Below are 27,510 nucleotides of genomic sequence, written 5' to 3'. Positions count from 1 at the left end.
TAGCACTCTATAGTGAATACGAGTCATAGCTTTACTGTACACTTTTTCTACCTTAGACAGATGCTAGGTTCTTAGCATCCTTATGATTCTTGATGACAATTTTGTATGTATATGATATATATTACCATGTGTTGTTCTTGTTTACCATGAATTGCTTTGGATTAAGAGTGTCTGCTAAAGGCCTAAATTGTAATTGACCAATCTAAAATGAATTTAAAAGACACCATCATGGCTCATTTTGCGGCTGTCCGTAAAGAACAACATTCTGCATACTGCATACTGCACTGCACATCTGTTCAGGGAGCTCTAAAAAAAGAGGCCAGGTACGTTGTCCAATATCACTGTTGTCTTGGGCACAGGGTACCGTATGCCGCTGCCGAGAAACACGAGGTGATGGAATACAATGTTAATAGGAACACTTGCTGGTGAAATACTGGGACGTTTTGGATGCCACTGACGTATCGAGAGCAGCCCGCAGGAAACCAGACGGCCCTGCCGGAAGAAAAAAATACCTTCTCAAATCCCCACAGCGGCCCCGAGCCCATTTTCAGAGCAACAACGCTGATCACACTGATAGACAAACCAGACACGTTCACACACAAACGGAGAGAGAATGAAAGAAAGACAGAGAGCGAGTGAGAGAGAGGAACGGGAGGAGGTGTTACTATATATCTAGATATAGTAACATCAATTCAAGTTTATTTCTACCTGTTCAAACAGTATTTCCCCTATTATGGCTGTAGAAAAAGGCCACATCCCTCTTAATATTCAGACACTAGTATACTAATTGTGAGTGCTCTCCTGTGTGTTATCTTTATCATTGACTATTTCCATGCGACTTTTAACTTCTTCTTGAAATTCTTTAATTCAGCCGAAATATACTTTCTCTTGAAATATCTGAAGCAGTTCAGTAATGTGTACGTCAGCGTTCACATGAAGTTTCCATTGCTTTCCTCCACCCTTCTCTCATCAAGCGCTCTCTCTCTCTCTCTCTCTCTCTCTCTCTCTCTCTCCCCCCTTTTCTCATAGTGTCTGGAAGAGGCAGAATAACACATGCCTGGACCACTGAAACCCAGCTCCCGAGCTCTTCCAGAGATTTGGACTATTTCAGAGAAGGTTCCCAGCCCCCGACACACCGTGAGAGAGATTTCCACACGTGCTGCCACATTCTGCTGCTTATTATTCCCCAGTCTTCCTTCTCTCTATATACATTTCATTCCTTTGTTTTATTATTATTCATTAAATTGAAGTCTTAATTTGTTTTGGGTTTTTTTTCCCCACACAGGTCTTAACTTTCACCGCGCTAAAGGTACACTTTCTGTTCACATTGTTTTTTCCATTGCGGACACATCTTTGTTCTTAAACCTGAGTTCACAGTTGAGTGTGGACCGTTGCCGGGTCAAACAGTGAGGCTTTGTGAGAGACAGTCATTGACCTAAGTCAATATGATGGGCTTGTGTTGTTGACGGACGTGCCACCCAACTAGACAGTGTGGGGTGTCTGTCAGTCTGGATTCATCACACCCACACACAATCACACACACACACACACACACACACACACACACACACACACACACACACACACACACACACACATGGATGGGTGCGACAAGTAAACACATGCTGTCTTCAATCTGTAAATAGTGGCTCACAAGTAACAGCTCAACACACATATGGGTTTTATTCTTATTTTTCTTTTTGGGGTCAAATCTCTTGCACATCTGCAAATATTCCACTATTGTTGGCCAGTCTGCTGCTGCATTTGCGATGTGTATATTCTGTACAGTATTTATGCCAGTTTTATTCTTTAAAAAGTATTCGCATCAAAATGTGCCAAAAGTACTCATTTTCAAGTTTTCAAATGTATGAAAATTGTACACGCACGCACACGCACAAAACACACACACACACACACACACACACGCATACACACACGCACGCATACACACACACGCACGCATACACACGCAGTCACACACACACACACACACACACACACACACACACGCACACATGTGCACACAGCCACACACACACACACACCCCCAACCAAACACGTGTGAAGGAGTAATAGTAATAGAGTATTTGTTATAGCTTCCTTCTCTCCTGAGTGTAACATTCCTGTGTCGTCTGGTCACCTTGCTCTGGCAGCAGACTCCATTGAGTAGCGTGCGCGCTACACATGGAGTCATGTGACAGCTAAATGGGGTAAAGTAACAGACCTCTAGAGTGGCATTGGATGACAGGGTTCCAGTAGTATAAGCTATGTGCCAATTAAACCTTATCAAAACAGACAATTCTGTGTAAAACCAGAAAACCGAGTGATTAAAGAAATATTTCGGCCAACAAACATCTAATTTGCTTTGAAGCCACCGTTAACATCAGAATCAATGAGCTTTAGTCTTCACATTGGAACCAGATGGTTTATACTGTAACCAAAATCGGAGCCAAGGCCCACTGGAGGTTGCCTGTCCTTCAGCGCAGAGCACTTCACCTATGAACCTATAAAAAACCAAGGGTTTTGTTTATTTTTAAAGGAGGGAGGGGGTATACATACCGATCCTAAATATATTATTTGCCTCTATATTATACAGTTTCAGTGGTTAAAATATTAAGGCCATGTATTCATTTGCAGTAGTAGATGTAGTTGTCCTCGGCATAAAAGAAAATCTTTCATTTTGCAATCGTAAGGGAAGTCGAGTGACAATTTGAGGGGTAAAATGTGTTTAGATTAGTACTGATTGGCAGGGATACACGAGGCCTGTCTTGGCCCTGTAGTAGTGTGGACACCAGGCTAAAGTACAGTATAATGATATTATGCCCAAAGGTGCACATACAGTAGTCCCAGGATATAGGCCTCTAGACAGTGGCCCCATTCACCTCCAAACCCAGCTGGTGATGTCATGGCTTTTGTTATTTCAGTGGCAATTTCATATGGGCTCAGTTAAAGCTCTCCCTGCTGTGTGTGCAACCCCTCCCTCTCTCTCTCTCTCTGTGTGTCTGTCGACCAACCCACCCCCTCTCTCATCTTCAGTCCCACCTTCTCTCTTTTCACTTTCAGCTATTCCCTCCCTCTTGCCTGCATTCCAGCTTCGTAAGATCCCTTAACCCACCCACCCACCTTACCTCTCTCTCTCTCTCTCTCTCTCTCTCTCTCTCTCTCTCTCTCTCTCTCTCTCTCTCTCTCTCTGTGTCTGATTACGTTTCCAGACAGACTTCATCTCACACAGCATCTATAGAATAATATTCACAATCCAACCCTGTGATCATTTATCTGTTGTGTTTATATAGCTATCTAGCTATTATATCTCGTGTTGTGTTTATAGCAGACTCCTCACTCAAACATGCACTTTGCAGTTTGGGGCAACTCCAAAGCAAATCTCCACATGCCAAAACATTGTATTTATTTACCTGCCATAGTATAGTGTCCACCCCCTTACCCTTTGTGTCGGTGGTTAGACTGGCATATTCGCCGAACCCGATATGACCAGATTTGTCCAAATAAGGGCATATCTGCCGGTTTTCCGATACTGGTATCGGTATCGGGACATCTCTAGTTGTGATCACTCACATAAACATGGTACTGTCATTCTATCATTTTTTGCCAATACCGCAAATGTTGACTGAACAAGAAACGAATTGCTGAGAAGAAGCGAAGGCGAATGGTTATTATGATGCCATGATTGAAGCAAGTGCTTCTCCAGTATATAGGACATGTGTCCTTGCAAAGAATGTCTGGAAAATGAAACCCAGATTGTCAGGAGAAGTTAAACAATGAGCCTCTTATTCACACGCTGGAAAGAATAATTACTAAAACTCTTAGGAGAGTATGTTTTATACGAACCCTATTCTGGGGGTGAGCATTATGCGAAAATGGCCGATCTACAAGCTCACAAAGCACCACGTTGTGTGAGTTGCGATGAGCTTGTAGATCAGCTATTTCCAGTGACGAGATTTGGTGTAGATCGAGGGAATAAGGGAGGGGATCTGTGGGACGAAATTGATGAGTCTACGTTATCAATGAGGCCCTTAACCCATTCTGACCTGAGATCAGATTCATACGAGGTTTCCACTGGACACACACTGGTCTGATTAATCCATTCTGACCTGAGATCAGATTCTAGAAAAATGTCAGTCGTTCTTCGATTTTTCAAAAATAGCAGACCTACAAGCTCGTATCGCGCCACTCGGTGGCGCGATATGAGCTTGTAGATCTGCTATTTTTCAATAGCTAAAGCATAACATGATGCTAACACCAAAATGGGTGCCCGGTCAGAATGGGTTAATCACACCATGGAAGGAACAATGACTAAACTCTAGGAATCGTGTGCTCGGGGTGACACATTATTTGACGTCCGTGCTTATTTTCTCAACCATTTTTTTCCTTCGCATCGGTATACCTCGGTAAGCCATCAGCCGCCACCCGGTTGGAGGAGGGACGTGTCTGTCATCTGAGATGAAAGGCTTTTGGAAACATGAATGAGCTACAGGACACGACGTCCTACATGTACTCCCCGACAGGAAGAAGAAGAAGTCTCCCAGGCTTTCTCTCTCTGCAACAAAGGGATGTGTTGTCTCCGATTATTGGTGAGCAACAGTGTACTGTGTGTATTTAAAGGTCTAGTGAAATGGTGAAAAGAAATACGTTTTTCACACTTTTAGAGCATAATCCGTGGTCATCATATATGGCCATATACCTAACAATAGAACATTTCCATTTTTGTCTATTTTTTTAGATCAAGAAGAGAAGACTTCTGCACACCCGGTTCACTTTGGAGCAGGTGCGTTGGCGACAAGGCAGTAGACAAGATTTCGGTCTTGCGACCTTCCTAAAGGCAAGACTGCTATTTACTTAATAAAAGCTCTTGAACCAGCGACTGGCAGTGCATGTGCGTGTCTCCCGTCTTCTCCTATATCAAAAGGATCATAAAAATCTAATTTGAATTAGTTTCCTTTGAACGAAAACGTGCTGCGTGATGATGACCCGCGGGGCCGGTCCCATTGCTGCACTGTCTGCACGTTCCTCCTCCAAGCACAGCTGATTTTGATTACAGAACTACTCAGTTCTTCAATCAGTGTATTACTCATTTTAAACTTAATCGGCACGCTAAAATATGTATCTGAAAACATATCGTATAGGTTTAGAAATAAGACACGAAGTAGCAAAGAAGCTTGTAGCTGCCTATCTGTCGGAAACAAATAGCCGCGCTGGAGTGAGATTCAAAGGTCCTATAGTCTGAAGGTATGCAACGCTCTGGTTCAGAATCAGAAATGTACAGCCTTCTGTTTCAGACTGAAACCTCAAAATGAAATGACCGAAAAAGCCATTGCACTAGACCTTTAAAACAATTGAGCGTGCAAATTATATCCATGCGCACACAAACACACACGCACGCACGCGCGCGCACACACACACACACACACACACACACACACACACACGCTAATTTCTCAAGACAGATTCTGCTAATAGGAATTAACACGGAAGCACCCGGGAGGAAGTGGATTGTGAGGAGCCAAACGTCACTACACAAAGAAATGTGGCGGTGACAGATGACAAATAGCCAATTAAGCTCAGCATGCGCCACATCGCATATGCATGTATCCACACAGGTTCTCATTACATCCATGCATGGATCATGGTCATGTGCCCTGCACACAGAGACAGATGAACACAAAAGTTCAGAGTAGGAATACAAAACATTTTCTTTCTCATAACCCGCCCGTGTTTGAATGGTGTCGTTTCCCAGGAAGTGGGCTTCAAAGCAATGTCTTTCTTCAAAGGGATCTGTGGGATCATTGCTGAAATAACACATAATGTCCTCTATGAGCAACAAAATAACTGCTCTCATATCTCACATACTTACTGTACATAAAACTTGAACATAGTATTCGAGTATTCAGAAATATGAAGAATAAGACCTTCCTTGGAAGGGACTGCACACTTCTTTGTCATAAAGTATGCACTTGACTGGCTACAAGTAATATAGTGTTACAACTGCTCAAAATGTTGGTCTACAAGTGCTGGCTCGTGTACCTAGACTGACAGTTGTGGCAGCCTGAAGTAAATGAGAAACTACGTTCGCTTTTTAGCTTGCAGTCTATGAATAGATAATTGCTAGGCTGGCAATCCAGGAGCTTTGATCCATCGACTGCAGGGTTTACGAACAAGCCACGTACACGATCACAAAAGAAAAACAATTAGAACTGTCCTACTGTTAGTTATATGCATGTGCTCTGTGTTCAGTGCTGACCACGCAAATCAGCTGAAAATATTCCTAATTATAACTTCATTTTGTAAGTAAACTTGGAGGAGCAAATACAAAATTAAAACCTAACTTTGAGGGGCGAATTGTGCACAGCAAGCATACAAACTAGTGCATAAGCAAATGAAAAGAAGCTAACCTAGATCAAATAAAATGCTCTCTAAATGTGCTACAACAAGACATGTACTGCATGGCAGGCCACGTGAAACTATCTGTCATCTGAAAGGAGATCCTCTCAGCTGGAAGGTGTTCCATTCGACTCACAAATGATCATTAAAACCAAATCCTAGAAACATATGCCCCACCAAATGGCAGTGGTGGGAAAAAGTACTCGCATTTGGCACCTGAATCAAAAGTATCAATACTGCAATTTAGAAATACGCTGATACAATAAAAGTCTGGAATTCAAAATGCACTTGAGTAAAAGTACAAAGGTATTGGTATCGAAATGTACTTAAAGTAGAAAGTACTATTCATGCAGAATGTCTCATTTCAAGTTTTTTCCAACCCATTTCCCAATGTATAAGAAAACGCAGATCTACAAGCTGTGACACTACTTAATCTACAAAATAACGAGTAGCTAAAGCTGTCAAATCTGAGAGATTTGAGACGTAGTAGAGTAGAATTACCCACGTAAAGTACCGATAGTATCAGTAACACTATACAGTAAATGTACTTGGCTACTTTCCACCACTGCCAAATGGTCACAGCAGGTCAGGGGACGGACGACATCTCAAGGTGCACCAGCTGCTCTCACGTTTCCAATAAAGTGTTAGGGGGTCAAAGTTCAAAGTTCCACAACCTGCACAGGAGTGAAGAGCTCACGGCAAACTGTCCCCTCTGCCATTTATATATAGTCACACAAGCTGGCTATAGGACTTTCAGATGGCTCGTCAGTCGTCACCGGCTTGTCCCCGGGCCATGAGCACTTACTTTGTCATTTTGTGATGCAGCGCTTGGCCACACATGTGACAGCGTATAGGGCCGGACAGCTACCAGAACACCCTCTCAGTAGTACTGATCATGGGTTTGGTTCTGAGGTCTAATGAGGACATAATAGTAGCAGCAACTATAGAAAAGCAGTTCCTGCAGAAACTGTGTGGGCTCGCTGAAAACACCCCGCACCGTATATGATGTACAGTAGAACATGTATTAAAGCTGAAGAGAAAGTTTTAATAGAAATTACAACTAAAATGTAACATTGGCCCCCAGTGCTGTGATGACGGATGGTGACGTATTCATCACTGCCCCCCCGGGAAGCGCCAGAGGTTTCAATACATTGTCGTAACAACCACAGACAGCACCTCTGTGTGAACCTAGAGAGATCTGACCCTTCCTCGTGCAAGAACGTTCAAGTAAAAGTTTGTAAAAAGGAGAATAGAAGCTTCCTTTCTGCTTATATGTTCATCCTTCCAGCCTATTATGACGTGCCCGGAATAGGCATGCAGCTAGGGTTCATGTGGTTAAGACCATCACAATGACTTATCACTGTATTATTTGTGTGTGTGTGTGTGTGTGTGTGTGTGTGTGTGTGTGTGTGTGTGTGTGTGTGTGTGTGTGTGTGTGTGTGTGTGTGTGTGTGTGTGTGTGTGTGTGTGTGTGTGTGTGTGTGTGTGTGTGTGTGTGTGTGTGTGTGTCCAGATTTATAGCTTGCTACGATTTCTTTGTTAATTGATAACATTCGCGCTATCTAACCCCTCCGGAAGGGGAACAACTTCACACAGGGTCAACGTATTTACTCAGATCTCCGGCCTTTCGCAATCTAAAATAACATAACTCAGTGTCTTTATAGTACTTTTATTATGATTTCATACATACATTTAACACATGAGCTTAGCTCTTTAGGTTGGGTTAGTTGGTATTAGACCTTTGATTGTGTGTGCGTGTGTGTGTGTGTGTGTGTGTGTGTGTGTGTGTGTGTGTGTGTAAACAGAGGCATGAGGAGGACTTGATTGTATTTAACATTAACGTGAAAACAGATGTGACACATCCTTGACTGCAGAGCACCGTGTACTGTGAATTAAGAGCAGAAGTTTTGTAGAACTGAGAAAATGTGTCCGTTCACAAAACAAAAACTAATGTAATGCACTTCTTCATGAGGGCAACGGGACACTAAACCCTCCTATATAAACTTTGTGAGGGGCTTGTCGAAAGATGTCCTTACATGATCCCTAATATCGATAAGAAATATGAGGCTGGAACTAGTAAATGGCTCACTTTTTGTAAAACATCAATGTCTGTCCTTTAGCCTCTTGTGGTGATGACGATTCCGATGATCAGTGTTGGAAAACGGACTCACATTTAAACGTAGGTAATAATAGTATCAATACGTCAATACGTCCAAGTACCAAAAGTAGAAAGTAAATCTGTTGATAATACCAGCATTGTGAGTTTTGTAGATCTGCTGTTTTCAAATGGCCAAAATGTATATCGGGCTGAAGTTGTTTATGTGTTGTAATAATAATAATCAAAATCTACAAAGTAACTGGTACTAAAAGTCTTCAAATAAATGTCGTGGAGATAAAAGTACATTTGGATCCGAGATGTAGTAGAAAAAGTAGTAAAAGTATTGGAAATTGGAAATAATCCAGTGAAGAATAAATACCTCAAGATTGTACTTAAGTACAGTACTTCACCACTGCCCAGGTTTACAATCTTTGCTTTATTTGTCTAAACGAGGGGACTAAACTTCTTATCTTATCTTAGGAGCCAGGAGGGTGCCACCCTGTCACTGTCCAGACCAACAGTGGTGTAAAGCCACTATTTTCAAAGTAAACAAAACGTGAGTATACTTTTTCCACCACAGAAAACCAGGTGAGGTCGCGTTACCCTGTCTTAATTAACTCTCTTTGTAAGCTAGCTACATCCTAATGATTCCAGTCCCTTAAAAAGAATCACACTCGTGTGAAGTGAGGGTCGCTCATATCACATTCCTTGCTCAGCCAATCACAAGTTTGTCTTCGCACAAAACCCGGAAAGCTGGTCATAGGAGGGGCTATAGCGCCACTCAAAACAGCCTACTATTGCACATGACTATTGCACACGTGAACATATAATGATATGAATGCAATAACCCCTCAAATTGACAGTTATTAGCCTGCGGACCCCAATTAGAAAAGATATGCCTGCAGGGACATAACTTTTGAGAAGATTTTTACGGATCTTTCAGTGATTCTCATCCATTTTTATTTCAAGGAGTTTGACATGCATTAGGCTACGGGCCCCCATTTAATAGTATTTTTTTTAATATATCTGGGACCCCAATTTATATCGTGAAATCAATGTTCATTTAACTCTGAGTGTTTACAAATGCATGGAACCAAATGGATCCGTTAGGGTCTTTTTGGTTCCGTTTGGCTGCTATATATATATATATATATAAAAGAGGGGGGGGGGGCTTTTTTGCCTTTATTGATAGATATACAGTAGCTTGACAGGAAACGGGAGAGAGATGGGGGGAAGACTTGTAGCAAAGGTCGTCGGGATCGGGCCTCGAACCTGCGACACGCCATACTGATTACCAGCAATATAGGTGCCCGAACACTAGGCCTGGCCCGGGCCAGATCTGCTATTTTCAAATGATTTTTATACGTTGTATACATTTGAAATGTTTTTAAATGGGACATTCTGCGTATACTTGCTACTTTTGGTACCATAAGTACATTTTAATAGTAGGCTAATAATACTTTTTTACTTTTACTTTAAGTACATTTTGAAGTCTGGACTTTTCACTTGTAGCAGAATATTAATACAGACGCCAGACAGTAAATAATTTTACTTAAAGTAGCAAATGTGAGTACTTTTCCCACGACTGCTAAGAAGACTGCTTAGCCTTGCTTAACAATGCTGGAGAGACAGGCTTAGTACGAGGGGGAGGGTCGCTAAGTTTGAGAGGAGGGGGGAAAGTTTCACTTTTTAGGTACCCCCCTTCTTTTCAGTAGCAGCGGCAGCAGCACCCATGGGGGGAAGGAGTGGTCTGGGACCGGGATAATGCAAACCTGGGAGCCTGGGAGGGAAACGGGACTCAGATTTCAGCTTGACAGGGGGTAAAAGGGGGCTGGACCGATATTTGGGAATATACGAAGATTCATTGAAGGCAACGGGGACATAAAAACTACAGTACCTGACTCTGTCTGGGACGGTCGGTGCGCTCCGCTGGATTCCAACACGTTCCTCTTGGAAAGGTTGAATGTTGAATGGTTCGGCTTTGTAACTGGGGACACAACCACACTCAATACTGAGAGAAGCCTCCAGCTTCCCTTTCTTTTTCTCCCCCCAAAGGTCCTGCATGTCTAATATTTAGACATGTTCAGCTTTGTGGATTCGAGGACTGTACTGCTACTTGTAGCAAGCCAAGTCGTACTATTATCCCTAGTCAGATGTCAAGATGACGGTAAGTCAGTTTTATTTACTTTCAGTTTTAAAACATGTTTGGTTAGGCTATATCTTCTTAACACGTGTTAATATGACAGAAACTTGCATGCCAAGAGTCATAGCAGTGAACGAGTCGTTCTACAAATCAATGCAAGTAGCCTGTGTGGACAGTGTGCAGTGCATTACGATCATGGAGAACACCTGTAGGCTACTTTGCATTGGCATAGTCGTTCTTGCACCGTTACGCACTGACTGACCAATTCAGTTGTTATTTCGTTAAGCCGGTCATTGGAAAAGTGTACGATTGACTGTTGTCGTTTTGAAGGAGTTGGTATTGGCCTGCAAGGCGTTTAGGAAGCCAGAGAAACCAAATATGTGGAATGCTGCAACGCGTAATGGTGATGGAAGAGCGACTGCATGAGGAACTTCTTCGGCGCATATTTAACGCGCACAAAAGTGAAGTCGTTTGTTGGAACCGTTAACATAGTTTATTTTATTGTATTTGTATTATTATTAAATACGATATTAAGGTCTAGTTTTGCGTTAGAGCACTTGCTTGGGGATACTGATCCAAAGCTTCAGCTCTTCTCGGCGCAGCAGCCCCCTCACCTCCCCCCTCCCCTCTCCTCCCCTCACGGACACCTGCGGGCGCTTTGGAGTTGGAGCTACAGCTGGGAGATGTGACTTTTAGAAAAGTTCTCGATATTTATGGACGAAAAAACGGTCTGCTTCGCATCATGCGTTCTCTGAATGTCCTAAAAGTAGGACTACCCCTGCGTAATGGGCCTGTCTTTTTCTTTAACAATGGAATTAAGACTTCTGAACAACAAGTTTAACTGCAGGGAAGCATGCAGCAGAGCAATAGATATAGATCATTGGTGAATTATTCTCTTACACCATTGAAAGGCAAATAAAAGTATCCCCAGTATGCTTTTTCCCCAGGTCTACTATACACTTTGGCTTGCTGGTCCCCTAGCTTTTTAACCACTTAAACCTATACTTTAGTGAAACAGACCCTGAGTTGGCTCTGTAGACATACTGTTTCCTTCTACACCATAGATCTACAACTACAGTAGAAGCACTGCTAGTTTGTAAATTGTACTGTCACTGCTACAGTGCTGCTATACTATACTATTTTGGGTGAATGTGGCCCCCAGCGTAGGGGGCGCTATAGGGTTCAAGTGGCTGAGGACAGAGCTCCTGGGCTGAGGGGGATGGAGCTGGTCAGGCTGCTCAGGGCCTTCTTCAGTGAAAGGCTTTAACATTCCACTGCTGTCAGAGGGCATCAAGGCGAATCCAGGCTTGCTGAAGCAGAATGATTGCCTATATACTGTCCATAATATCCCTCAAAAGAAAAGCTATACAGCTATTTTGTTTATATTCTCTCAGCGTGATGATAATACGACCCGGCTAATTATTGCAATTATCTGAATCCTGCCGTGCTGCTACCCATTGTCTATTCCCAGTCTTATATAGATGAGCTATTGCAAACTTGTCAGCTAAATTGGAATGTGATTCACATTTCACTGATTAAAGTGCAGTATCCCACGGAGACAGTTGAGAATGAAGGTATGTGAGTAGACCTGGCCCAGGAATAATATTCCATATGATTTTTAGAGTTTCCATTTCCATCTGCTTTATAGATTATGCAGAGTCTGTGACAGAGAGAGAGAGAGAGAGAGAGAGCGCTAAAAGGAGTGCAAGAGAGAGACAGTAGGAGGAAAGGGAGATCAAGGACGAAAAAAAAGGGGAAAAAAACTTTTAAAAAGGGGTTTATTTATTATTACAATTCTGAAAAGCACATTCTTTTGATTATACGATAGGTCACGCATACCAAAACTCAAATTAAAAGAGTAAAGAAGTAGTGGTAGCTCAAAAGAGGAAATAATGAAGAGAAAGAGAGGGGGGGCCTTCAAGCCAAGGCAAGAAAAAAAAACAAGCCATTTTTAAGTCTCAGGTTACTCTTTTCGGAGTTGTTTTAGGCCCCTGGACATAATGCAAGTCCTGCTTTCTTGGGGACTAACGGCCACAGGCTGAAATATTTTCTGGGTCTAGAGAGCCTGGATGTGACCCCAGCCTTGCAGGCTCAAAGGGCATCAAACAGCCACTCAACACCCAGACACTCACAGAGGACAGGGGTCACTTCTTTATCTGTCGGCCCCCAGGCCGACTGACCGACCATCCACAGACGCAAGGCTGGCCAGAGGGCTTAGTTAGCTATGCTGTAAAATCCCGAGTGTTCATTTAAATGTGAGAGTGTAAAAAATGGGTGTAACAGTTGTTGGGGGAGACGAGCACCGTAAAGGGCCCCGGTCCTTTGAGTTATACTAAATGCTCTTGCGTGGCAGCTGCCTTCTTCAGCTGGGAGCCATGATGCAGGGTTGACTGCAATATCCCCAGCGCGCACACACCTGGGTTCACTTTACCACTCTCATCCTCCATTTTCCTCCTGCGGCAAACTGTACGGCTGCCAACACACACGGAGGAACTGCGCCGCTGCAGATTATCTTCAGAGGGCGGTTTTAGCGAACCGTCACAGGACGACTCGACCATTAGTCTGTCAGGATATTTCATCTCGGAAAGACTCTTCCGGTTTTGATCTGGAAGGATCTGGTCTGTTGAACAGACAACAGACCAGATCTGTAGGTCCACGTGTAGCGTAAACTGTACCGGCAGCACCTACTGTATATGAAACAAAAATATCGCCACCCCCCAAAAAAAGCAAGTCATGTGCATGAAAGCTGTCCATTCTCCCCCTTCTCTGACATGTTTGAACTGGCATCTTGACACAGCAATGGCTTCCAGGTGGGGGTTAAAAAGTGCCCCGTATTTGTACAAGGCAATGGTTTGTGAATTGCCTGCTCTGTCCCCTTTCCAGAAAGACCTCATTCATGGCTACTGCAGGTCTGTTGGGTTACCTGTCCTGGACCTAAGCAGGCCTCGCCGATAAATATAACTACTGTACTTAACTGCCTTCGTTCGGCCGGCCGAACGGCCCCCTGGCACACCGACCGCGGACCGTCCCACCTTGAAGGTTCAATGCTCGCAATGAGAGCATTTTATGTGTGGCCTCATGTTGACCATGGAATAAGCTTGGGACAGGAAAGTGATCTGGAATGTGTGTGCCTCTGATGTCCAATGTGTTCACACTGACGTGTAGTGTAAAGGCCCAAGCATGTACAGTACAGTACAGTAGGTCTATGGTTGCTTAAGTGTATACCTGTGCGGATGCATGGCCCACTTCCATCACATTCCATTATGCCCTCCGGGGCTACGCTGTGGTCAGATAAAAACCGTGCCAACACTTTTCCCCCCCTCTCTCTCCCCCAGCCAATGAATGCAAATGTCTGTGTTTCGCGTGCAGTAATTTAGGGCGTCTTCACAGTGTAAACGAGGCCTATATTTACCTTTGGAGTGCAATTAGAGGGGGGAGAAGTTTGGGCACGTGGTCCGCAATCGCTCCTGTGAAGTCATATATCAGAAAGTTTGTCATTCTCTCAGTCAGTGTGCTGCTGTTGTAGGCTGTTCCACAAGTGCTGCTGGACTTCAGAGTGGTTGCGCTGCCACCCTGTGGCGGCTGAGGAAGTTGCAAGTGCTCATATGTGTTTGATGACCTGTGTCTACCGTTGGTTCCCCAAATGGCAGTGTTCAGCTATTGGTTATTTATAGAAATGATGTTTGCTATGAGAGGGTTGTACCGTATTTGTGACCATGTATGCTTATTGTATCACCAACATTCATGTTTCCCCCACTCATCATTATCTTACATTTATTTTGTATCGTTTACGTATTCTCGTATTAATATTATACTGGCTGATCATGTGCAACATGGCCCCAGCAGGTGAAGAAAGCACTTTCAACTGTTTTCAAGAATGATTGTTCATCATTCTTGAGAACAGTTGAAAGTGCTTTCTTCACCTGCTGGTGTTAATGAGAAACACAGACACACAGTGCAATCCTCATTCACTCATTGCTAAGTGATGTGTGCGTCTCAGAGAAGGTACACATGTAACCAATTTGGTTACCGTTTTTGCACACTCTCCAGAGTACAATTATCACTGACGATTTTACTGTGTGTGCAGCACTGTGGTTTGCACAGCACTATTAAAACCTGATGCATAATATGATCCCGTTTCTTTTTCCCTCCCCTCCCACAAACTTCCTGCCTGTGCCTCTCTCCGTGTGTGTGTGCGTGCGCGTACCTTGCTATGGTCTCTATACGCACACACAGAGGAGGACGTATTTAGCTGTGCTCAGGATGGACACCGCTACAGTGACAAGGACGTGTGGAAGCCGGAGCCCTGTCGCATCTGCGTGTGCGACACGGGAACCGTCCTGTGCGACGAAATTATCTGCGAGGAGCTGAAAGACTGCTCCAAGCCCGAGATCCCATTCGGAGAGTGTTGTCCCATCTGTGCAGCTGAGCCGGCCCTGACCAGTGGTCGTAATTTATTTATTTATACACCTCTCATAAATAAATTACCGTGTGCAAAAAAACACTGGAATCCCGTTTTGTTTGCTTTGGGCGGAATTTGGGAAGAGGGGGGACGTGTTGATCAAAGGCTTTTTTGCCATGCAGGCACTATTTTATATCCTTTGGTTTGAATACTGTCCTCCTGACTGTCCCCCAAACAAACAAAATGACGATTCAAAACAAACAATCAACAATGACACTTCTGACAAGATTTCAGTGAAATGCTGCCTCTGTTGTTATTCCCATAGCATGGCTCACCTTGAGCCCCAGCTTGGTTCAATGCTGTCGTCTGCTCTTTGGTATCAGAGAAACATATGGAAGTCATTATGGAAATTCCTCACTCAAGCAGACAGCGTCTAGAAACGTACTATTCTACTCAATTTCTGCAAATCCGATTTGAAAGAGGAATAAATATGAGGGAGATTTGGAAGCGTGTGAGCTTTTAGATCTGCTATCTTTGGAGAATGTTCAGGGATGCAACTAAAGGGCACCTGGCTGCAATGAGTCAACATTATGGATTTGTCCAGTGTTTACACAGCTCTGTTCATGGCTGCAGGAAGAAAAAGAAAAACATCTGAGGCACATCATTGAAATCAGAAGTGTCATTGTCTGAACAAACATGCCATTTGATACAAAAGCTTTGTTGAAATGCTCTATTTATCTATTTTCTAATCATGCAATGCCATATCAAGTGCTTAATTAACTAAATGTCCATTCTAAGCTATCAACCAACTAAAAAATAATAGTGTTAAAGCTTCCAGACCAGTTATTATTATATAGTTATTATTAATTATATGATATCTAACATTGTTCTGGGATTGGTGCGTCCCAGATGAACAAGCTGAGAGCTGAGTTTTCTAGAAGTGTCATATTTATACTTTTTATAGCCTATTTGACTTTCATTTGGACAACAACAAAGTACTTTAGAATGCCTCTGAAAAACTCAGTCTAGGCTTTTATCAGCTTTGGATGTTCAGAAAGAGTAACTTCCTTGCTTATCATCATCCAGTCTTATCTGCTTCTCCTTTGCTTTGCTTCGCTCTGAGCTCTCATGCCTATAATGCATACTTACTGTAGTTGTGCGCTGGTGTCTTGCACAGAAAATAGCTATAACCATATACTGTACAGCTGAGCTTACAGATTGGGCCATTTTCTGCGCAAGACAGACTGAGCAAACCAGCTATAACTCAGGCTTTAAGATGGTACCTCAACCAACACTTCAGTCCTGATGGGCTCTCTGGGTGTCTCTATTGGTATTTGGTGGTGGTGGTGGTCTTCAGCGTACTGGGATTCGGTGGCGGTCTTTAGCTTAGTGTCATCTGTGTATTGACAAGTGACATTCTACGAATGAACTTGAAAAGGATGTCAAACCTAGTGGATTGTTGTTATGCAGTGTCGTTGCTAACTTATCATCTAACCCCCTCTACTCCTCTCTACCACATAACAGGAACACCTGGAGCTAAGGTGAGACACTGTGGGATATTGTGTGTGTGTGTGTGTGTGTGTGTGTGTGTGTGTGTGTGTGTGTGTGCGTGTGCGTGTGTGTGTGTGTGTACAAATGCATGTCCCCAGTACCTACAATTACATCTATATCTGTCCCAGACTGTGCTGGAACGTAGTAGCCCTGCAGTTTATGGATTTAGCTCATACTTTGATGTTAGAGACCTTTGTCTGACAGATAATAGCTATTTCCTACCTCACTGTGTGTGCCATATTTGCCACGCCACACCAAGTGTGTCTGGCAATACTGAATGTTCTCTGTTTAGTTGTTCTCTGGGAACGTTCATAATGTCCATGAAAATATTAGTTATGGGCAGTGGTGGAAAAAGTACTCACTTTGTTTTACTTAAGTAAAAGCATCAATACGGCAATTGAGAACTACCATTACAAGTAAAAGTCAGGAATTCAAAAAGTACTTATATAGTATAAAATAACTGGCATCAAAATGTACTTAAAGGGTACTTTAAAAAGTACAAGTACTCACTATGCAAGTAAAAAAAAAAAAAAATAGCAGATCTACAAGCTCACAATGTGTCGCATCGCGACATATTGTGAGCTTGTAGATCGGCTATTTTGAAATGGCCGAAATGTATGTAGTGCTGAAGTGATTAATGTACGCTTTGTAATAATAATCAAAGTAGTAGTACTAGTAACTATAGTTTTCAAATACATGTAGTGGAGTAAAAGTACAATATTTGCCTCTATTAGTGGAGTAGAAGTATTGTAAATTGGAAGTCCACAGTACTTAAGTAAATGTACTTTGTTACTTTCCACCACTGGTTATGGGCACGGTGATGTGGATAAGCCCATGAATATCAGGTTGTGTTCCTGTCTAATGCTAATTGCTGCGTGGTTTCCACTACCAGGGTCAGAAGGGCGAACCAGGAGACATTACTGATGTAAGTTAACAACCTTCAGTAAATCGTTTATTCTCTGTTTGTCTTTCCTTCCTTTCATCCATTGCTGCAAGTGTGACAAGAGTTTAGTTGATTCCACTTGCTCGGTTTCACATGGAGACCGTATTTGTCTGACTTTGAGGTTTAAACACAACCATGCAGTGAGAGAGAAGGGGATTCACCCACAAAAAAAAGCAATCCAGCATCACCACAAACACTTAGCCTATTGTGAGCTGATTGTTAGTGACACAATGAGAGCGCAGTGCAAGTAATGCAGGTTGCATAATACCCCATGCGATGTGGATGAGTGTGCAGGTTTCGGTTTTTATTAATTGGTCAGAGAGGGGATAAAAATAGAGAGAGAGAGAGAGATAGAATTGGAGACATTTAGATTTAGGTAAGGGGGTAGGGTTTAAGGACTTCAGTCCATTAGCCCTGTTAGCCCACTCTACAGGCAGACAGCCAACCACAATAAGACCCTATACACTCCCTCCATAAAGGCCTTAAGACAGGGAGGGAGGGAGAGAGAGAGAGAGAGAGAGAGAGACCTCCACACCAGTGCCACGCTGCACATGGAAACACTTTGCCCCTCTCAGGGCTCCATGGCAGGAAATAAGCAGGCATTGTTTATTGTGCCTTTGTTATGATAATGCTTTGCCGGAAGAGATTAGCAACCAACAAGTCAGTGCAAATGGAAAAAAGGTTATAATATAACAAAATCGTCCACATTTGTTACTTTCCCCTGTATGTGTACAATCTGCTATAGGGTAGGGCTTTCACTTCTAGTGAATTGTACTAGTTGACTACTAGTCAAGTTGTTTAACTACCTATTAAGTAAAAAAACTCTAGCATTCTAGCTGATCTTGAGGCCTACAAAAAAAAGAAGCTTTTTTCCCATATCAACTAGTAGCAACGAGGTCAACTAGTTGATTTACTAGTCGACTACTTGAATAGTCGACTAGTTGCTAGGCTACTTACAGCCCTACTATAGAGAAAATAATGTATGCTGAATCTTGCTATACCTTTAGCTTGAGTTCTTCAAAGCTAAACCTTAAATGGTTCACTTATATCTATCTACTGTACATTGTCTTACTTGGCAGCCTTTTAATGATTTAATTGAAGTTACAATCTCATGCATGCATAATGAAAAATAACCTATACAGCATATGTAACACAATCTTTATACACAATACTTATACTGTCTTCCTTCTGTGCATACAGGTTGTAGGACCAAGAGGACCAGGCGGACCAATGGTATGCATTGCTTATTTTGCGTTATCAATCAGCAAATTTAGTAGAAGGAGCTATAGCGTACAACTCTAAGTAAGCTAAATGGAGTGTATGTTATTCATGAATCTATTATCAATACTTCGATAATTAGCGTCTCTGACCGTAGGCCATCATGAACGTCATATAGTTGCATTTTGCACACTATTAAAATAGGCTATAAGCAGTGGTTCCCAAACCAAATTCATGAGAAACTTTGCTTTTTTTGGGAATGTTTTATGAAGATCGTTTGAAATAATAATAGTTAAAAAAAAACAAATGTAGGAAGTAAAAACGAAGGGGACCCATAACAATGGGTCCGCGACCCACACATAATGGGTCCCGGACTCAGTGTTCTGGGAGCCACTGGGCTATATCGACCTGCAGTTATACTGACTCCTGTCTCTCTCCTACATCCAGGGCCCACCAGGAGAACAGGGACACCGCGGGCCAAGAGGAGACAGTGGCGAGAAGGTACGTTTAAAAAAAAAAACCCACGTAAATCATTTCCTCTGAAGATGCTAAACAAGCTATTATTGTAACTGATAGAGGGAGGGAAGAGGAGGAGGAGGAGGAGGGGGGGGGGGGGTGTGGTGGTTTAGCAGCTGCTCGCTCACTGCAGATCTACAGAATATCAGCCATTCACTGACAAAAAGGCTCACAGAGGGGCCCATGCATGCATGCAGTCATGTGCCATTTCCATTAGTCTGTGTGGTCTGCTAAAGGGGCTGGGTTTGTTTAACAGATGTGGGGGCCATCGGAGACTCATAATGTAAACCCCTGGCTGTCACAGAGGCCTCGTGTGCACCAGGGTGGGAAATCAGTGTTGCTGCTGCTGCTGGTTTGAAGCCGCCGCGACTTTGATCCGTGCATTAATATAACACACACAACGCTTGTTATCTGTATGCGATGGTGGCTGCGGGCCAAAGGCCATGTTTTTAAGTATGTTCCAGCTGCCAAAGGTGAATTGATTTCCTCCAGGTTTGGCGCGTCGAGGTTGCATTTAGTAAGGCATTAGTGTAGGAATTTTAATGGGACGTTTTTATCGTCGGGAGTCGCTGGGAATTTGTTGGGAAAAGTCTGCAGGGGTGTTCCTAAGAAGGGGCTGTTTGTCGTCTTAAAGGGACGATTTGTATCTGTTGTTAGCAAAAATGGAAGCGCTTTCAGACATTATATAAGGTGTAATGAGTCGTGTAAAAGACGGAAGGTATGTAGCTGAGCGGCAGTAACCGTTGTGATGGGAATTCTCGCCATTCTTGAGGACAACTGAGGTCATGAGTTTGGGGTTTCAGTTTGACCTTACAGTTGAAACAGGATGCTGTTATTGCAACATTTTAAGACCAAGCACAATGGCTTTTGTGTTACAATTCAACAGCATGGATATGCTATCGAACACAGTAAAGGTACACTACACAGTAAAGGTCCCTGCACACTGCTGAGTCTTTCGGGATTCTTAGCAGTGTTTTCTCGACGTTTTCCCCCCCAAAAAACACACGCCCAGTCTGCGAGGACCTTAGGTGCGTGAAAATAGAGCTCCCAAGTTGTTACTTTAGTGATATACAGAAGGTTGATACTATTTCAATCTCTGCATCACAGCAAAACAAAACAAAAATCCTCCTGAATAATACTCATAAGGCTGTTATTTCTGCTGTGTTCCACAGTGATATGTCGTCATTAAGCCACTGATTGTGCAGCATGTGCCAGTTCTTATCTGATTTGGCACGAGCAATCACCAGCAGGTGCTGTCTCCCTCGAAGTCATTATGCGTGGAGCCCATATCGTTTCAATACTTCCACTCATAAATGTTACGATAAGTTAACCACATGAACCCATGCAGCCTTCCTATTCTGGGCACGCAATAATACGTAAATATTTGGCAAAATAAAGCTCGTTGTGAGCTTGTAGGCTGTTTTTCGGAGAAGACATTTGGTTTTGGTGTAGAGGGAACATTATTGAGCCCAGACTGGGAATACCAGTCAACAAAGTCTTTCTCTCCATCTAACTCCAACATTTTTCAGGAAAAAAAGAAAAGATCCAGCCGCTTTTTAATACTTTTCATTGGTTTTATAATTTTAAGAGAAGATAAGAGAAGATAAGAGTGTTCAATAGCACTGATGTATGAAAAAAAGAAGAAAAAAGATAGCTGAACGGGTTAGTTAGATCGTTTGAGGATCCAATGGAGTTGGGAGGTTTTCATCTAAGCACTTTTTCATTGGAAACAGATGTGAAGGGTACCGGTGTTCAATAGAGCGCCCAAGTCCTGAAGTCACTCGCTCATCCCCTGGTTCTCTATGGAGAATAACATGGTGTCATCTTAAAATCGTCTCATATAAGCATTGTGGTCCAAAAATAAACAAGCTGTCTCTGCGTTATTGTCAGGGAGGGAGGTGTCTGTATCGTTTGCGACAGTCAGTCACTCATATATGATTCTGTTTCTAGCGAAAATTTAACTAATTAGTAGCAGCAACATTAGCGTTTCTCTCCGTCAGTTGATTCTTCATATCCATATGAGTGAAATGGCCGGGATGACATGTTTATTTTCCAGACACAGTACTATGAGGCGATATAAAATCCCCCTATGGGGATTACAATGCAAATAAAAAGTACATGAACCCGTGGATTTGCGCCCTCTACCGACATTGACGTCAGACTTCGGTGCTCTAGTCTATAGCGTTGGAAAAAAAGTTATCCAAAACCTCAAAAATGTAGTTGGGGTTCAAAAGAATCAACAGCACTCATCATCATGACGCTAGCAGGTCAGGTGCGAGGCCTCGCCAAGCTCACCGGTGTAGAAGGCCAGCGTTGTTTTGGACAGCGTTCATTTGGGTATTAGGAACCTTGTCACAGTACCTGCCAGTTACAGTGTAGTGGTTTAGTATCTGTCAGACAGGGTGGAAGTGTCTGCCGGCGATGATACGGCGATGCAATGATAGAATGCTTTATTCAAATTGAGTTCAAATCTCATTCAGATTTGTTCAAATGGAGTTACATTAAGGAAGTGAGTTGTTTTAGTTACTTTTTTTAGTGTTTGTTTTCATTTTAATCTTGTTCCTTGTTTATTCAACATGTGTCTCAGTGTAGCTAAGAAATTGTAGTGTATATTAATTTAAAAAGGGGTGGGGGGGGGGAGTTAGGCTATGCAGCTAAGCAATAATAAGCAAAAAACAGATAAAACAACTCCATAAATATAGGCAACCCAGTAATTTACTTGGTATTTAAATTGTTCAGGTATTCTTTATAGCTATGACAGTTCTAAACTTTGTGTTCACATAATAAAGTCACAAATGTGATCTAATTGAGCACCAATTAATTGGAACCTCACAGTCAGGCCATTATGTACAACAAAACAACAACAAACAAAATGGGATTGTTTCACTCTGGCTGGATGAATGCAGCTGATCATCATGTTTCTAACAAACAAACGTGTCCTCTCTCTCTCTCTCTCTCTCTCTCTCTCTCTCTCTCTCTCTCTCTCCCAGGGAGGACATGGACCTCGTGGCCGAGATGGCGAGCCTGGCACCCCCGGAAACCCCGGCCCCCCTGGACCGCCAGGACCCAACGGACCCCCTGGCCTTGGAGGAGTAAGTAATCCTATATCCCATTCTGACCTGAGATCAGATTCTAAAAAAAATGTCTTCTGACATCCTGACAGTTTTCCATTCTGACCTGAGATCAGATTCTAAAATTGACTGGACCGACGGGAGCGAGACGAAATGTCAGAAAAATGAGAGCACACAAGATGGGAAGGAATTGCGCCGGCGCTGGGAGGGGGGGGGGTTCAGAAAGACAACGCGGTGAAGAATAGATAGAATGCTTCTCATTCTTTGTGAGAGAAAAGGAGAGAGGAGGTGGGGAGGGGAGGGGAAGACAAGAAGGGCCTTTGTGAAGGAGAGAGAGAGAGAGAGAGAGATGCAACCAGTTCACATACCTCCTCTATCTGCCCTGTTTTACTGTTGACAAACAGTCAGTGGTGGAAAAAGTATTCACAATTCTCTTACCTAAGTAAAAGTATCAATACTGCGATATAGAATACTCAAGTAAAGGTCCGGAATTGAAAATGTACTTGAGTAAAAGTACACAAGTATTGACATCAAAATGTAAAAAAAGTAGTCATTGTGCAGAATGGCCCGTTTCAATTTCTCAAATGTATAAAAAGTATTGATTCAGATAATACATCACCTTTTTTTTTTATAAAAAATGTTAACTTCCTGTTGATTTTACTATGTGAAGACCCGGATCCACGGATCCACGGATCCAGTCCGGGTTTTGTCCCTAATCGAAATGGCAAAATCAACAGGAAGTTAAGATTTTTAGTACAGTACGCGTTTTGGTGATGTTCTATGTTGTCTGAATCGACTTTGTTTGTGTTTGCTTACGTACTAAACGTACTAAATTGGCAACCAACCTTATTAACAACGTTATAGAATGACGTTATTTTCTCCTCACAAGACACTGAGGCCTTAATCTTTCAATGAACTATGCGAGAGATGTCTCACAGATGACAAACCTCAGCTGTGTTAATAATAATATAGGTATTTGAGGTCGTTGCGAGGTATTTAGCCCATTGAGACCAGGTTATTCTAAATCCTGACAGTTTTCTGAAAAACCCATGTTTCTATGTCAGTGGCTCTCAAACCTTTTCATGTCAAGGACCCCTAGAATGAAATGTATTTGGAGTTAAAAATGTTCGCCGCAAAATAATATATATTCAAAGATTTGCACACATTTTCACGATTTTCCATGAAAATGCTAAAGTTTCAAATAACGGCGTGCTTAAAAGTGCTTAAAAGCGACGGTGTCACAGATGCTTTCAAGGTCTTAGTGGGTTAACTTAAATATGCAACAACCTCAAAGACCTATAGTATTATTATTATTATTATTATTATTGCTGGTATCATTACTATTATTTTTTACCACGGATAGATAACGTTTTCTCCTCTCTTTCCAGAACTTTGCTGCTCAGATGGCGGGTGGATTCGACGAGAAGTCCGGCGGCGCGCAGATGGGAGTGATGCAAGGACCAATGGTGAGAGAGAGAGACCCATGATGATGAGACCCTACTGCCGTTCCTTTTTACAGTGTTCCGCTGGGACCCCTACTGCCGTTCCTTTTTACAGTGTTCCGCTGGGACCCCTACTGCCGTTCCTTTTTACAGTGTTCCGCTGGGACCCCTACTGCCGTTCCTTTCACAGTGCTCTGGACGCCAAACTCATGGATTAAAACGTTCTCATTCGACCAACGACCGATTTCGGTCATTTTGGATACCATAGAAGGCTATCTACAAGCTTGTAGATAGATAGCTTCTATTTTCAGTTATTAGTTATCTTCATTCCAGAAAACAACAGCAACATTGTTTTCAGTCGTGATTACATTTTTTTGCTTTAATCCATGGGCCAAACTGGAGGACCTGATGGGACAGATGTGATTGTTTTTTTTTTCTTCCAACACTCCGGGAAGGAGAGATGCATACCTTTCCTAACACTAGGACGGAAGAGCAAGCTTCGCTTCTAGGGATTAACGAGCGAGCAAATTACACCAGTGAGATATTATCCGTCTCGACGAGCTATACGGAGTTTTCATTCCATCTGCTGCTCCCACGCCGTCGTGGCTCTTTGGTTTTTTGTTGACCTTTCTTCTCCGATTTTATGGTTTTGTGGAAGACACTGTCGGGGGGAGGGGGGGGGGGGGAGGCTCTGCCTCCTAGTGTCGAGGAAGAGAAAACACAGAGCCAGTGGGTTCTGATGGAAACACCAAACGCCTCCCGTGGAGAGCAGAGGGGGTGGCTTTTTTTCTTTTTTTTTAATCGAGGAAACAGCCGTCAACCTTTTTTTTGTTATTCTATCAAACCCACAAAAAGCCACCCCGCTATGCTGCCAGCCTGCCTGCCTGCTGGCATGACAAGACTGTTGGTTTGAGGAGCACACTGGGAGCTATTTTTGGTTTTTTGGACTAGACACGGCCGCCGCGGCTTGGCGTCGGGGACGACCAGGAGAGGGGAGGGGTGGGGGTTTTGGAGTAATGGAGTATATCAGATCCCCCGTGGTTTGCAGCAGTCCGTGGCGTTTTGCTCTCTTAGGCCCTAAGAGGCAGCACTCGGCTGTCGTCCATCTGCCTCGTCCATCTCTGAGTCACAGCCACAGCGCCGGGCCCTCTCTGTGAAGCCGGCGTTCATTTGGTTTGGCTGTCGCCGCCGCCGCGGCCAATGGCGGAAAAGAAGCAGAGGAAATATAAATAACACATCATATTGACTGCACTGACGTCTGAAGCACGCAAAAGTCCAAAGTCACAAACCACCCCACTATGTCCACTCCAGACCCATAACCCCCACCCCACCACACACACCTGCATACCAGACAGTCAATCAGCACGCTCACCGAGAGGCTGGCTTGGAAGCACACAAGCGCACACGTGCAGAGTGCAGACACGCATTATAAACACATATACACGTATCCCCAAACACACACACGCACATAAACAGTGTGTGTGTATAAAGCCCCATTGATAAGACTGTATACCCATTGCGGTGGAAGCCTCCCACACACCCACCCGCTGAAAAGATGACTTTCATTCCCTTCCCGGGAGAGAGAGAAGCACTATGCACCGCTGTGTTTTGGCATTTTCTTTGGCTACCGCCCCACATTTCTTAAATATAATCAGAACGCTGAAAGCGATGTTTATAAAAAAAAGCAGCACATTGAAAGGAATATGTCTTTTTTTCCCAACTTTTTATTTTTCTTAAATCCCAGGAGTGTGAGCCCCGTCGCATGCAAGCCAAATACAAGCATCTGTTCATGAGGGGAAATGGGACTTTTGAGAAACTTTATTGATACAAGTCCACTGTCCATTGTTACAGTTAAATGTCCATTTCTTTTCCATTTGTGTGTGTGCATGTGAGAGAGAGTTAAAGAGAGTTGGGAGAGCGAGAGAGAGCCGAGAGAGAGAGAGAGAGAGAGAGAGAGAGAGATTTGGCTCATCACCTTCACAGAATGTAATTTGGTCTTGCAGAGTTAATGATGCATTGGAGTTGAGGGGACATTTTCTTTGATATGTGATTCCAGTCAGAAGCTCTCACATCTCAGATGAATGTTCAGTCAGAGAAGAGAGGATTAGGCAGAAGTAACTGTGCGCCCCTTTGAGATAAAAGGTCTATTCATGACTATCTAACACAACAGACACAAAATTAAGACCAGACTGGCTTTTCTTTTGGCTAGTTACTTTTGCTTTTCTTTTTTTCTTTCTTTTTTAAATACCTATTTTTGGAAGGTGAACAGATGTGCTGTTTTCCTGTCCAGGTGACAGTGGACGATAACTATTTTAGGGAAGTCGTGTAGAGTTCAAGCACTCCACATAAGGACACCATTCTAATGCGGGTGACCTATGCACGGCAGGGAGAGAGAGAAAGAGGGGTGGAACGACAAAGATGATACAAAGACTAGGAAAAAGAGAGAGAGAGAGATTGAGAGAGTCTGAAAGCCGCTGTGGAATTTCTAAACGATTTATGGAACTGACAGGGCAAGTAAGGGCTGTTGAGATTTCTGTAGCTTTAGGGCAAAACAGGAGGGGAGAGTAAAAGTAAGAGCTCTCAGCTCCCCTACAATGAGTTCTCTGCCACTGCTGACTGAGTGTACCTGTGTTTACAGTGTGTGTGTGTGTGTGTGTGTGTGTGTGTGTAGGTTAGAACCTATTTTTGACCTGGTGAAGTCTGTCATTGCCTAACGTCATGTATTTCGTCTACCCCCCCCCCACCCCCTGCCACCCCCTCTGCCTACCCCTCCCCCCCTCCTCCTCCTCCCCCCCCATAGGGCCCTATGGGTCCACGAGGACCACCTGGACCTTCTGGATCACCTGTAAGTACCCCTTTACACACTGTCAAACACGACCGACACAAACAAGCACACGCCGGGCAAGACACGACACACCCGTATAGACATGGACGTTACTTAGCACCGCAGCTAGAGGCGACTCCGTTCCCAACACCTTTGTAGGTCATTGTAACTTCATTTTTATATTATAGCATAAACATATTCTTTTTTTTGGGGGGGGGGGGGGGGTTTCCAAAGGATTTAGATAACTACAGTATGCTGACCCTCCAAATGGCCGTTGCCGGTGACTAAAGCGGTGTTGATTTCGTCAAACAAAACTAAGACGAAGAATGTTCGTCGACTACCCTTTTTCACGGGTGAAGAGAAGACAAAATAAAAACACACTAAAAGCTATAAGCTATGATGACTAAAACTATGAAAAAATTGGGATGGACTAGTGCAGAAGAGATACAGTTTTATGCTAGGTTGCATTCTACAAGCTCACAACGTGTTGCGCTGCAACACATTGTGAGCTTGTTAATGTAGAGCATGCAACCAAAGTGTAAAATCTGCCATTACGACGACGTCAAGGCCTGCCAAAACACAATTTAGTCGACTAAATCAACTGTAGATTTAGTCGACGGAAATCCTATGATATTTAGTCGACTAAAACTAGACTAACACTAAAACATTTCAGGTGACTAAAATGTGACGAAAACTGAATGAAAATGTATTCAAATGACTACGACTAAAGCTAAATCAAATGTTGCTGTCAAAATCAACACTGGACTGAAGGCCCCCGCTTATCACGCTGTAACAAAGATGAACCATGACAAAGGCACAAGCAAGCTGATAGAGAGGTGTGTGTGTGTGTGTGTACACAAGTGAGTCGTGTACTCACGACACACAGTACTTCCCCCAGATAGTACT

The 27,510-nt window shown here is 43.2% G+C and overlaps 1 protein-coding gene across 2 annotated transcripts in view; it reads left to right on the top strand.

Moving 5' to 3' along the window:
- Positions 1-10,350: 10,350 nt before the first annotated feature.
- The window catches only part of LOC308324835 (uncharacterized protein), an 80,918-nt gene continuing 63,758 nt past the window's right edge, over positions 10,351-27,510 (top strand). The window contains exons 1-9 of one of the 2 annotated variants that reach the window (XM_080777144.1): positions 10,351-10,661; positions 14,874-15,083; positions 16,564-16,580; positions 17,483-17,515; positions 18,734-18,766; positions 19,199-19,252; positions 22,258-22,359; positions 23,727-23,804; positions 26,581-26,625. In XM_080777144.1, coding sequence (XP_080633270.1) covers positions 10,574-10,661; positions 14,874-15,083; positions 16,564-16,580; positions 17,483-17,515; positions 18,734-18,766; positions 19,199-19,252; positions 22,258-22,359; positions 23,727-23,804; positions 26,581-26,625 — 660 coding nt within the window. In that variant the 5' untranslated portion in view covers positions 10,351-10,573. The remainder of the gene's footprint in view (positions 10,662-14,873; positions 15,084-16,563; positions 16,581-17,482; positions 17,516-18,733; positions 18,767-19,198; positions 19,253-22,257; positions 22,360-23,726; positions 23,805-26,580; positions 26,626-27,510) is intronic. The other variant, XM_080777145.1, reaches the window with a different exon arrangement.

This window comes from Protomyctophum bolini, assembly GCF_963924005.1.
Source record: "Protomyctophum bolini genome assembly, chromosome: 2".
Lineage (NCBI taxonomy): Eukaryota > Metazoa > Chordata > Actinopteri > Myctophiformes > Myctophidae > Protomyctophum > Protomyctophum bolini.
This window is presented reverse-complemented; position numbering and strand designations above follow the sequence as displayed.